The following is a 12500-nucleotide window of genomic DNA, read 5'->3' on the forward strand; positions in this document are numbered from 1 at the left end:
GAGATAAAGGAAGACAGTGAAGGTGAAAGACACAGAGGAAACGGGTGAGGAGGACAGGAAGAGGGAAAGGGGGAGAGAGAGAGGGAAAGGGGACAGGAGGAAGAGGAAAAGGAAGCCCCCTCGTCCCAGCCCCCCCCATCCCTCGACACTGTCGCCGCCACCGCACGCCTCACAACTGGTGTTGGAGCTGATAACAGACGAGTGTGTGTTTGTGTTTATGTATGTTTATGTGTATTTGTGTGTATGATTATGTGTGTGTGTGTGTGTTTATGTGCATGTCTGCATTTGTGTGTGTGTGTGTGTGTGTGCTTGCATGTTTATGTATGTTTGTGTGTTTATTTGTGTATGTGTTTGTGTGTGTGTGTGTGTGTGTGTGTGTGTGTGTGTGTGTGTGTGTGTGTGTGTGTGTGTGTGTGTGTGTGTGTGTGTGTGTGTGTGTGTGTGTGTGTGTGTGTGTGTGTGTGTGTGTGTGTTCTCTGGGGACACTGGGAATGCTTGGTAAATCCCCCTTGCGTTCAGCTCCAAGACACTAGAAGTGACCAGAATAGACCGTGACTTGATGCAGGAATAGACGCGCTCGCACATCTTGAAGAGTCGAAGACCAATTCAGACACAGGAATTATATGTGATTAACATAATCATTTACAAAATTTAAACCTAGGGCTGGGCAATAATTCAATATTTTAACCGTTATATATGTTTCATGTTTAGCCATTAGGGATGTATGTAATCATGTAATCAACCAGGAATGTTCATGTAATCAACCATGATGCTCATGACCCTCTTTGCATTAGTCTTATTTATCTTTTAAAAAAAATCTTATTTCTGGCAGAATTAATCCTTTGAGAACCTGTTTTATCCCAGAATCTGTGTACGTAGTAAAATATCCCACATTAATGTGTGTTAGAGTTGTGTTATAGAGTTGTGTTATAGAGTTGTGTTTTAGAGTTGTGTTATGGAGTTGTGTTATAGAGTTGTGTTATAGAGTTGTGTTATAGAGTTGTGTTTTAGAGTTGTGTTTTAGAGTTGTGTTATAGAGTTGTGTTATAGAGTTGTGTTTTAGAGTTGTGTTATAGATCTTTGTTATAGAGTTGTGTTGTAGAGTTGTTATGGAGAGTTGTGTTGGAGAGTTGTGTTGGAGAGTTGTTATAGAATTCTGTTTTAGAGTTCTATGGTAGAGTTGTGTTGGAGAGTTGTGCTGGAGAGTTGCGTTATAAAGTTGTGTTATAGAGTTGTGTTACAGAGTAGTGTTATAGTGTTGTGTTTTAGAGTTGTGTTGGAGATTTGTGCTATAGAGTTGTGTTATATAGTTGTGCTATAGAGTTGTGTTGGAGAATTGTGTTGGATACTTGTGTTGGAGAGTTGTGTTGGAGAGTTGTGTTATAGAGTTGTGTTATAGAGTTGTGTTATGGAGTGTTCATGGAGTTGTGAAGTGAGTGGAGCTTAATCTGACACTCCAGGCTGCATCCAGTTACCCGGGTTACGGTGTTCAGAATTTGTAAGGCTCAAATGTGTGTGAACCTCTTCGGTTTATCAGTCAAACCTTTCTGAGAATCAAAGAACTAAACAATAAACACATATATGATTCAGTGCCCGGATAGAGCTATGGACATTAATACTAAACTAGAATGGTCAGAGAGAATAAAGGGCTCTGAGATCAAGATGCTGGAGCCAAAACATCCTCCTTCTAGATCCTGGTTTACTGTTGCCTTAGTAACGGAAGTGCCGGGTAGTGACAGGTAATTGTATCCACTTTGTCTCCAATAACATTGAAGCACCTTATAAATACAAACTTTAATCAAGCTTACATAATAGAGGAGGCTGGCGTAAGTCTATGTTATGTAATGGATGAATGTGTTCATTTGAACACACATCGTGTTCAGTGACTTGAGTGACACATCGGATGCTTTAGCAGTGAGCCTGGGTAGAATGGAAAGGAAAAAGATTCACACGCACACACATAGACACAAACACACATGCACACAGAGTTACTGATCTGCTCAATTCAACAGGGTCATTTCTGCAGACGAGTTGGTGGTTCACTCAAGCACAAAGAACACATATGTAGTGAACAGTCTGCTCTCTCTCTCTCTCTCTCTCTCTGAATCTCTCCTTCGCAGCCTGCATATGGGAGTACATTGAAGCCCTGTTAGTGTGTGTGTCTGTGTGTGTTTGTGTGTGTGTGTGTTTGTGCGTGTGTTTTTCTCTCTCTAAGAGAGAGAGGAGAGTGATAACAAGGACAAGCAGTAACAGGAGGCACTGCCCTGGTCCCTTGAGCAAATTCAATATTATAAAAAGCATCGTGGACAGATTTGAAACTTGCTTAGTCCAATATAGATTCCTGTATATCCTGTTCATTCAGATTCATTCAGGGAATTGCAGACAGACAAGAAGAGTGTTTGTATTGTAGTGGATCCACAGGGGATGCAGAGGGCTGCTCGCAGGCTTCTTCCTCGAGTTCTCCATAGTCAGGCCTCTGTGGTCAGACCTCTAGTTAGGCCTCACGGCCTCTCTAGTCAGCCCTCTCTAGTCTGTCCTCTCTAGTCAGGCCTCTAGTCAGGCCTCTAGTCAGGCCTCCCTAGTCAGCCCTCTCTAGTCAGGCCTCTCTAGTCAGGCCTCTCTAGTCAGGCCTCCCTAGTCAGCCCTCTCTAGTCAGGCCTCTCTAGTCAAGCCTCTCTAGTCAGGCCTCTCGTCCCTGGTCGCCTGGTGCCAGGCCAGCTCACAATCAACACTGCTAAACCGAGTCTCTTGTTTCTGATACATTTCCCAACTCCCCTCCCCACTGCAGTGCATTTCTTTCTTCCCAACCCCGAGTCCATCAGCGTAGCCACGATCGCAGCCCTCGAGCGTCCCTCCAGGACACGAGCCCACCACAGTGAGCAGTGTCTCGGAGCCTCTGCTCCTATCTGCCTCTGTGGCCCCCCCGCTAAGAGACGGCGATAAGCCGCACGGCCCACTGGCTCTCCCGGCCTGACCGACATGAAGTCTGAAGCACGCGGCTGTGTCGCGACGGACACGGAGCGACGCGTCTGCTTCATGTCCACATTAAAGACAGCCGCCGTCCAGCCTCTCACGCCGCTGTGATTCTATTTATTTCTGGGGACGTGCTGCCAACGTGCGCTCTCTCTGCCGCGGGCTTAACGCCCCCCCGCTGGCTTCCATTCGGCGGAGTGTCTGCGTGGAGCGGCCTGTCGCCACTGCAGAGGACAACGCGCCACCGCACACATAACACCAGCCGTCGTGTTCCCCCCGCCGACAGACGGGAGCTCATGTCCGCCATCTCTTTCTGGGCCGTATCAGCGTTAAGATTGTATCTGCAATGTCTGCGTGATCTCCGACGACAGATCATGGACATAAAAAGTAGCTAATGACGGTCAGACGGCACACTTACCCGGAGATGAGAGAGTGGGACAAGGAGGAGCAGGGGGAGAGTGAGAGCGGAGAGGGAAAGGGCGAGCCCGTTAATGTGAAGGGAATCACGGCGGAGATAGTGAGTTCCGTTCCCCGGGCGCTGTTCCGGTGGTAAATGTCTCCATTGTTGAGTCTAATTAGCATATGGAGGAACATAGCAGGCTAACCTTTTCACCAGCACAATATTTGTAGTGCTCCCTTCACATCGGTTTGTGCGTCTGTGTGTGTGTGTGTGTGTGTGTGCGTGTGTGCGTGTGTGGATGTATGTGTGCGTATTTGCATTTGCAGTCCTGTGTGTTTTTTCTTTATACCCCAGGGCCTGAAAAAGTTTCTCTAATTAATTTTCACGGTGGACAGTGGGCATTGTGTCTGCGCGCGTGTCTGAGACGCCAGAGAGACGGAGAGTGTGTGCGTGAGAGAGCAGAAGAATAAACTATTCTCATGTCACATTAGTAATGAAGCAGCGTGGAACAGAGCAACGGAGGGGACGGTGTCCTGGAAGCACTCCTCCTCTGCAAATTGCAAACCTACCAACCAAAAACCAATTGTAGTTCTCCCTGTAGTGTGTGCGTGTGTGTGTGTGTGTCTGTGTGTGTGTGTGTGTGTGTGTGTTTGTGTGTGTGAGCGTGGGTGCGTGCATGTGTTTGTGTGTGCGCGTGCATACAGATGGCCGAAAGGGTCAAAACTACGCCTCATTGTAAATGTGTGTTGATTAAAATCAAAGGGAAAAATTGCTGTTTAAGTTTTCATAATATCACGTTTTACGCTTGTCTTTCATAACGCCGCATCATACGCCATCTTGTATGCTGTTTCTCTTCTTTTACTTACACCGGCGTGAAAGATGGCTTCTTGGATAGATTTTATAGATTTTTATAGGGTTAGGGTTAAGTATTTAAATGCCTCATAGTGGACACACATTATAAAGTATCTGCAGTCTGGTAGCAGAGTAGAGCCAAGTAGAATTAGGGCGGATTCATGTGAACAAATCATTATTAAACAATCCTTGAAGAATGGCATGGCTTTTATAAGGTGAATAAATATTTTTTTTCTGTAAAACCACCGCATTGAACATCAAGAAGAACAGATGTGGGCCTTCAATAACACCCTTTAAATTCATACTGAACACAGTACCAGACTTATAAAATATGGTTTCATCCGCTACTTTCTGGGAGCCAAAGGATTATATATATATGTATAAAAATAAATATATATATACTTGTATATACTTGCTATTTAATGGTTGAACAGCTCGGTAAATGGTCTACAAAACGCCCTATTATATGCTGTTTAGAGTTGAGGAAAAGCGATGTAAATGAAGAACATTCTTAACCACTAAAACGGCACATTGTTCAGTGAAATAAAATAAAACGACTTAATGCAGCGCAAAATATGAGCTTAAACGCCAGGTTTATCTGAATAAATCTGCGTCCATAATGAGGCGTAGCTGTCACCTTATGGCCACCCTATGGCCTTCCAAAGGGGTTGAACTCTTGTACAAGCCCATTGGGCTTCGTTCCCTCCTTGCACCATTGATGTCAATGTGTGCACATGTGCACATGTGCATATATGCATTTGTGCATTGGTGCACGTGCGCGTGCGACTGGGGCGCAAATATAAAACCTGATCCTTGTTTTTAGTCTTAAGAATAGGATGTTGTGTGACTGTATTTTTTACTGCATGCTACACACATGTGTGAGTTTTAACATTCTTTGTGTTCTCCAGGGTCGTCATGTCAAGACGGGCCAACTGGCAGCTATCAAAGTCATGGAGGTCACAGAGGTAAGAAAACACTGACGACACTTCCACTGTGTTTTAAACCCCTATTAGTCTATAATACACTTATTTTTAATTGTGTTTTTTGTGTTTGTGGCCCCTTGTCCACCAAGCTGCAATTCTAATAATCTGTTCTCAGTTAACTGGTTAAGGATTTGTTGAATACATAAGTGGTCTCAGAAAACACTGAAACTGAGTCTTCAACAGTCTTTACATTTACATTCGGGGCATTTATCAGCCGCTTTTATCCAATGCGACTTACAATGGTTAATACACACATTGACACACCGGCGGCAGAGTCAACCATGCAAGGCGACAGCCAGCTCGTCAGGAGTAGTTATGGTGAGGTATCTTTTTCAGGGACTCCTTAGCACTAGGAGAAGCCGGGAATCGAAATAGTATCCTTCCATTTACACGTCAACTTGCTCTACCTCTTGAGCGAAGCCGACCCCCTCTTTAAACATGGAGGGAAACTCCAGTGTGTCAAAAGTTTTGGGTTTGGTTTGCAAACATGATATTTTGACAGCCCAGACCACTAACTCACTTAGGCTGACCTTAGAGATGCCCAGTCCCCACCAGTGTGACAAGGTCAACATGGGTCTCTGAGCATTGCTATTGGTTTGTATGGACTGGGATCTTTTGTGTCCCAACCTCATCATTCATTTCCGATCGACGGACAGACCCCGTAGACCCGTAGACAGACAGAGAGCAGGAAATGAGACAAAGGAGAAACTGACTCTGTAATTCTCTCTGGCACACAGCCCTCTGTCTGTAATTGGGTTGGATTGATTCAGATGGGTGAGCTTAGCGGTTTTTAAGTGAATATGACTGTGAATGGAATGTCTTATTCACTGTCGTAATGAGCAAAGAGGAGTAAGCATCTAGGCTACAGCGGTAAATAAAGTCAGGTAAATTACTCTTCATTAAAGGAAGAGGTTCTTCATTCAATGAAAGACACGCACAGACGTAAGCACACAGACACACACGCATGCACACACACACACACACACACACACACACACACACACACACACACACACACACACACACACACACACACACACACACACACACACACACACACACACACACACACACACACACACACACACACACACAGAGACACACACACACACACACACACACAGACACACACACACACACACACACACACACACATACACATTGTCTTTATTCGTTGCCTGTATTGTTCTTTGGTGTCCCATTGAGGCCCCCCGTTTGACCCGGCCCTGGGTTTAACTCCATCTGGGGCCCTTTTCTTCGTTATTAAGGTTTCTGTTTGCCTGCGAGTCTCAAAGCAGTGATCGGGAATCTTCTGGGCAATATATAACGGTTATAACTTCTGCAGCTTTTAGTGACAGGGGAATTTCAGGCTGTGGTGAGCTTCGAATGATGGATAACAAACACAGACGATATTCTCTGTTGATCTTTGGTGGTTCAACCTTTCAATGCAAACAAAGTGGAGAGTCATGAGTGTGGAGTCCAGAGGATAGAGTCCAGAGAGTAGAGTCCAGAGAGTAGAGTCCAGAGAGTAGAGTCCAGAGAGTAGAGTCCAGAGAGTGGAGTCCAGAGAGTAGAGTCCAGAGAGTAGAGTCCAGAGAGTAGAGTCCAGCGTGTAGAGTCCAGAGAGTAGAGTCCAGCGTGTAGAGTCCAGAGAGTAGAGTCCAGAGAGTAGAGTCCAGAGAGTAGAGTCCAGAGAGTAGAGTCCAGCGTGTAGAGTCCAGAGAGTAGAGTCCAGAGAGTAGAGTCCAGAGAGTAGAGTCCAGAGAGTAGAGTCCAGAGAGTAGAGTCCAGAGTGTAGAGTCCAGCGTGTAGAGTCCAGCGTGTAGAGTCCAGAGAGTAGAGTCCAGCGTTTAGAGTCCAGCGTGTAGAGTCCAGAGAGTAGAGTCCAGAGAGTAGAGTCCAGAGAGTAGAGTCCAGCGTGTAGAGTCCAGCGTGTAGAGTCCAGAGAGTAGAGTCCAGCGTGTAGAGTCCAGCGTGTAGAGTCCAGCGTGTAGAGTCCAGCGTGTAGAGTCCAGCGTGTAGAGTCCAGAGTGTAGAGTCCAGTGTGTAGAGATCAGAGTGTAGAGTCCAGCGTGTAGAGTCCAGTGTGTAGAGGTCAGAGTGTAGAGTCCAGTGTGTAGAGGTCAGAGTGGAAGTCCAGAGCTTGGAAAACTGAGTGTAGAGTGCACAGTGAAGTGTCCATTTCCAGTAAATCCATTGGTTTCCAGCATGTGATGTAAGCAACACAAGTAGGCAATTTTGGTTACAGAGCAGCCTGGTTCATGCAATGGAGGAAAAAGTTGCGATGATTTGATTTGACATGGATATGAAAATAGTTATTTCGCTTTGTGGGACTGGGAACCGACAACAAGGCTTTAAACTGGGAGCACTGGCAATGTTAATGTCAGATTAAAACAATGTGTATGTCTTGTAACTTGCTGGTGGTTTTGATGTACAGGAAGTTGGCTGTCCCGTTTAATGCGCGCTTCAGCAGGAAACGCTGGGCCATTCTCCACCTCTTGCACATACAAAAGCAGGGTTTTTTATTGTTTTTGACATGGACACCCTCCGCAAAAACACACACATGCACACACACTCTCACGCACACTCTGAGACAAAACAAAGAGGCATTATGTTTCAAATGGGGGTGAAAGTTGAAACTCTGCCTTGTGATTGGTCGACCCTTTCCGGTGGAGATTCACAGGGGTCATGACTAGGGAGGAGGTTTCTGTCGTCGTTTCCCACCGGCTAATTAGCAACCGTGACCCTCCCTCCTCTGCTGTCCTCTTTCTTCTTACTATCCTCCTCTCCTTTCCTCCATTCCTCTCCTCTATTCTCCTCTCCTCTGCTCCACTCTCCCCTCCTCCCCTTTACTCCCCTCCCTCCTCCTTTCCTCTCCTCTCCTCCATTCCACCCCCCTCTCCTTTACTCCCCTCTCGCATCCTTTCCTCTCCTTTCATCTATTCTCATCTCGTCTCCTACCCTCTCTCCTCATTCCCTCTCCTCTTCTCTCCCACCCCTCCATGGTCCCCCCCTCCTCTTAACGTTTGGGTGGTCATGTCTCCTGTGGCCTCCCTGATTTACAGGACTGGGATTGGCTTTTGGAAGTGGCTGACAAGCCTTCCCCTCTCCTCGTGTATCTCTGCCACACATTGTTGTTGTGTGGTGAGGAGGCGGAATAATAAAGGTCACTGAGACTGTCCCGGCAGAGGTCAGAGGTCGCCTGGGGGTCATATGGCAGTCTGAGACAAGCCCATATCTGTGTAGACCGGGGAAATGTGTGTGTTGTGTGTGTGTGTGTGTGTGTGTGTGTGGGAGGCCAAAAGGGTAAAAACGACACCTCGTTGTAGGCGTGCACGTCATTTAAATCAATGTAAAATACAGCATTTTTCTGGAATTGTATTTTGTTACGGTGTAAGATTTGCAGATTTAGATGTTCAGTTTTTCACGCAACTTTTTCTCAGCTCTACAACGGTGTAAAATACATAGTTTGTTAGGGCATTTTTACACTAAACTGCACGTTAAATAGCGTGAGGAGGAGCTCATTTGACTGTTTTGAAAAACGCGGTATTGAGCGCACTATTTGACGTGTTCAAAAGCACATTCAAAAGTAGGCAAAAAAAAAGATGGATTTTAAACCACTCTAGAGTTCAGGAAAACAGCATAAAAATGGCATTTTGAAACATTAAATCTGCGCCGTTTACGGAGTGATAAAATTAGACACGGTAAAAACTTGCGGTACTACATCAAAAGTGAAGATTTATATCAATGCATGCCTAAAATTAGGCGTAGTTTTAACCCTTTTGCCTTCCATTGAAGTGTGTGTGTGTGTGTGTGTGTGTGTGTGTGTGTGTGTGTGTGTGTGTGTGTGTGTGTGTGTGTGTGTGTGTGTGTGTGTGTGTGTGTGTGTGAGTGTGTTCTTGCAAGTTCAAAAGACCAGCAAAAAGCCAACCCTAACCCTAACTTTTGACCAGTGGTCTATCGCTGTATATTTAGTTGGAATCAAGATTAGATTAAAAATGTATTGAAATGCAAACTAAATGTCGAATAAATGTGAATCCCTGATAATTGATAATACGGGCCTATCAGAGGGCATGGTTCATTTAAAATAACTGATGCAGGATCCCCACTCCACAAAGCCGTGCCATAAACAGACTTGTTGAACCCGTCTATTGAGTGTGCTGTGTTGATGTATGAACGTGTGCTCGTGTGCAGGACGAGGAGGAGGAGATCAAACTGGAGATCAACATGCTGAAGAGCTACTCGCACCACAGAAACATCGCCACCTACTACGGAGCCTTCATTAAGAAAAGTCCTGCGGGCCAGGACCACAACCTCTGGGTGAGGACACTCCATCCATCTGTCTGTGTGTGTGTGTGCGTGTGTGTGTCTGTCTGTCTTTTCGTCTAGCCGCTCTGTGTAAGGGGCTGCCACCAGCCCACAGCTGATAGATCGGATCGTTTGGCAGGTAAATAGATCCTGGGTTACATATTAAAGCAGTCGCTCGACTGGTCGATTTTCCCTCTCTGACAGCTGAAAGATAAAGTCGGTCACATTCATTTTTCCCCCTGCTGTGCAGCTTGAATGTTCGGTTCCTTATGTCTGATTGATCAGTCTCTCCGTGGGTCCAGCTGGTGATGGAGTACTGTGGCGCGGGCTCAGTGACCGACCTGGTGAAGAAGACCAAAGGAAACAGCTTCAAGGAGGACTGGATTGCCTACATCTGTCGGGAGGTGCTCAGGGTAAGGTCACCCAGAAACAGGCTGTAAACTGCGGTCCTTGGGAACGTGGTCCAGGCCAACATAGACATAGCAGATTATCCATGAAAACGTTTATTATTAAACACTGTTCAATACGTTGCTAAATGTGGTCCACGATAGAAGAAATACATGATGGTGCATGAATAGATGAGTAGATGACACAAGAAAACTACTAGAAAATGTCATGGTTCATTCAAATATTGTAAGTGTTATTACCCCCCCCTAGGGCTGAACGATTTTTTTATTTTTCTGGTAGAGATTGCGGTTTCGATTTCAACCACGATTTATTTTCTTTAAATCAAGTTTCAGTATAAATTAATATAACCAATGAATTCCATTAAGGTAATGCAATAATGAAAACTGCTGGCAACAGATTTCAAATGCAAGACTGTTTATTCAAGTACCTAAGAAACAACAACCAAAAAAGTCAAATAAAAAGGGAGCCCTCTTTCTTAAGTAAACTTGCTTCAATGGCTCATCAGCATCAAAATAATTGCACTTTTGTAAAATATATATAAAAAAATAATAATAAAAAAAAAACGCAGCTTTGACGATCCCAAAATCGTAATGCTTGAGATCGCGATTTTCGGTCGAAAACGATAGATCGTTCAGCCCTACCCCCCCCCCCCCCGGTCTTGGTCCGGCCTTGATCCCAACGAATGCCTTTTCAACCAAACTCCTTACCGCCTGGAACCATCTGATCTTCCGTTCAGGGATTTTCCGTTAACGACTGACATGAAGCGCCGCGGTCTGCTGGATTAATAGAACAATGGCGGCGCCCAGGGGAAAAGCAGCAATCACCAGTGTTATTATCAGATATCCACAATGTCAGAAAATTAACGGAAAACTGCACGGAAAGCTATTTCCGATAACAATGTTTTGATTGACTTCACAAGCGGTGCTCTGATTGGCTGGAGTTTGCTGAACAACGTTAGGTTTGCGGCCATCTTTGGAAATCAGCTGACGGCTGCCCAACCAAGGATAGACTGATGTTTGCATATACATTTAGGGCATTTAGGAGACGCATTTATTGCAAATCGACGTGCAACGGTTAACGCACACGTTCTCACACTGACGGCGGAGTCAACCATAAACGGAGAGCAATTAGGGCTAGGTGCCTTGCTCAGGGACACCTCGACACTCAGCTATGAGGAGCCGGGGATCGAACTAGCAACCCTCCGGTTATAAATTATCCTGCTCTACCTCCGGAGCTAAGCCTGATGTTGATTGGGGTACACAAACATAAATATCAGGATGGTTTCATGAGGCTGCATATCTATCACTCGTTATGAATAACATCTAAAAGGAAGTGATTTAAAGATCGTCTCATAAGTTCCTCAGGCAGGTCCAAGGTAATGAACCCCTGTTCATAGACACACACACATACACACACACACACACACACACACAAACACACACACACAAACCCTTGTCTGCCAAGCTTACCTGCTTCAACCTTTCAAACATAGTCTGGCCTCAGTATTTGTATTTAGGTGATGTTGCCACCATGATGATGCTGCCTCTTGCAGAGAACATCGACTGGCTAGGCCACAGCCGTGTGTAGTTTAGATCAAAGGCTGCTTTCACAACGGCGGGCCTCCAAGATGTTATGGTTATGATTACAGAGAGACCACAAGGTCCTGAGAAAGTTACGAGCATGTTGTGATTCCCTCCCCTGCATCGTGTGTTGCTGTGTGGGTTTGTATTTCATGCTCCTCCGGCCGACTGGGAAACCTTCGCCGGCTCTCAGAAAGCTTTTGAGCAGCATAATGGCCACAACCAGCCACTGCCTATTATTAGACATGTCGTGATTTAGGAACAGATAACAGACTTTTGAGACATTTCTGACCACCAATGGCTGTAAGCGACTTTTAAAAAGGAAGTAGCAAGAATCTGCTGGAACAAAGACAGCTGGACTGCAGCCAGGGTTTCTCTGTGGCTGTCTCTGCCTTGTCACCTTCTTATTGTTTCAACATCCAACACACACCTCACACACACACACACACACACAAGCACACACACATGCACACAAACGCACACACTGTTGCAGATCCGCACGCAGCAAAGTTCTGAAGTGAGACTTCCTCTGTTTATCTGGATCATTTTGAAGAAGCAGTAGTTTAAACAGACAAATACACACACACAAAAGGACTCACACACAAACACACACACAAACACACAAACACACACAGACCCGCTTTCTCTGTTTAACCGTGAAAGTAACTAGTAGATCGGTCCGGTGATCAAAGAGCTTCTGTCTCTGTGACCTGGCCAAGCCGGATCGAAATATACAGTTTATTCATCTATATTTTCGAATTCAGTTCACCAACACAATGTACCTTTGGCCCCTCCTCCCTCGGGCTGAGGGTCGGGCAGAGCAGCACATGGCTGTCAAGGGTGAGGGTTTGAGTTTGATTTAGTCAAGACAAAGAGTCCCCTCTGACAGTGGGAGTGTGTCAACATTCATAGCAACTATAGCAAACATGGTCATCTGACTTTGTGTGCTTGTGTGTGTGTGTGTGTGTGTGTGTGTGTGTGTGTGTGTGTGTGTGT

At 45.5% G+C, this 12500-nt stretch overlaps 1 protein-coding gene across 2 annotated transcripts in view; it reads left to right on the plus strand.

The window, feature by feature from the left end:
* Positions 1-12500, plus strand: part of si:zfos-2326c3.2 (misshapen-like kinase 1) — a 64219-nt gene that overhangs the window by 6076 nt on the left and 45643 nt on the right. For both annotated transcript variants that reach the window (XM_056599849.1, XM_056599850.1), the window contains exons 3-5: positions 5134-5190; positions 9403-9528; positions 9819-9929. In XM_056599849.1, the coding sequence (XP_056455824.1) occupies positions 5134-5190; positions 9403-9528; positions 9819-9929 (294 nt within the window). The remainder of the gene's footprint in view (positions 1-5133; positions 5191-9402; positions 9529-9818; positions 9930-12500) is intronic.

This window comes from Gadus chalcogrammus, chromosome 10, assembly GCF_026213295.1.
Source record: "Gadus chalcogrammus isolate NIFS_2021 chromosome 10, NIFS_Gcha_1.0, whole genome shotgun sequence".
Classification (NCBI taxonomy): Eukaryota; Metazoa; Chordata; class Actinopteri; order Gadiformes; family Gadidae; genus Gadus; species Gadus chalcogrammus.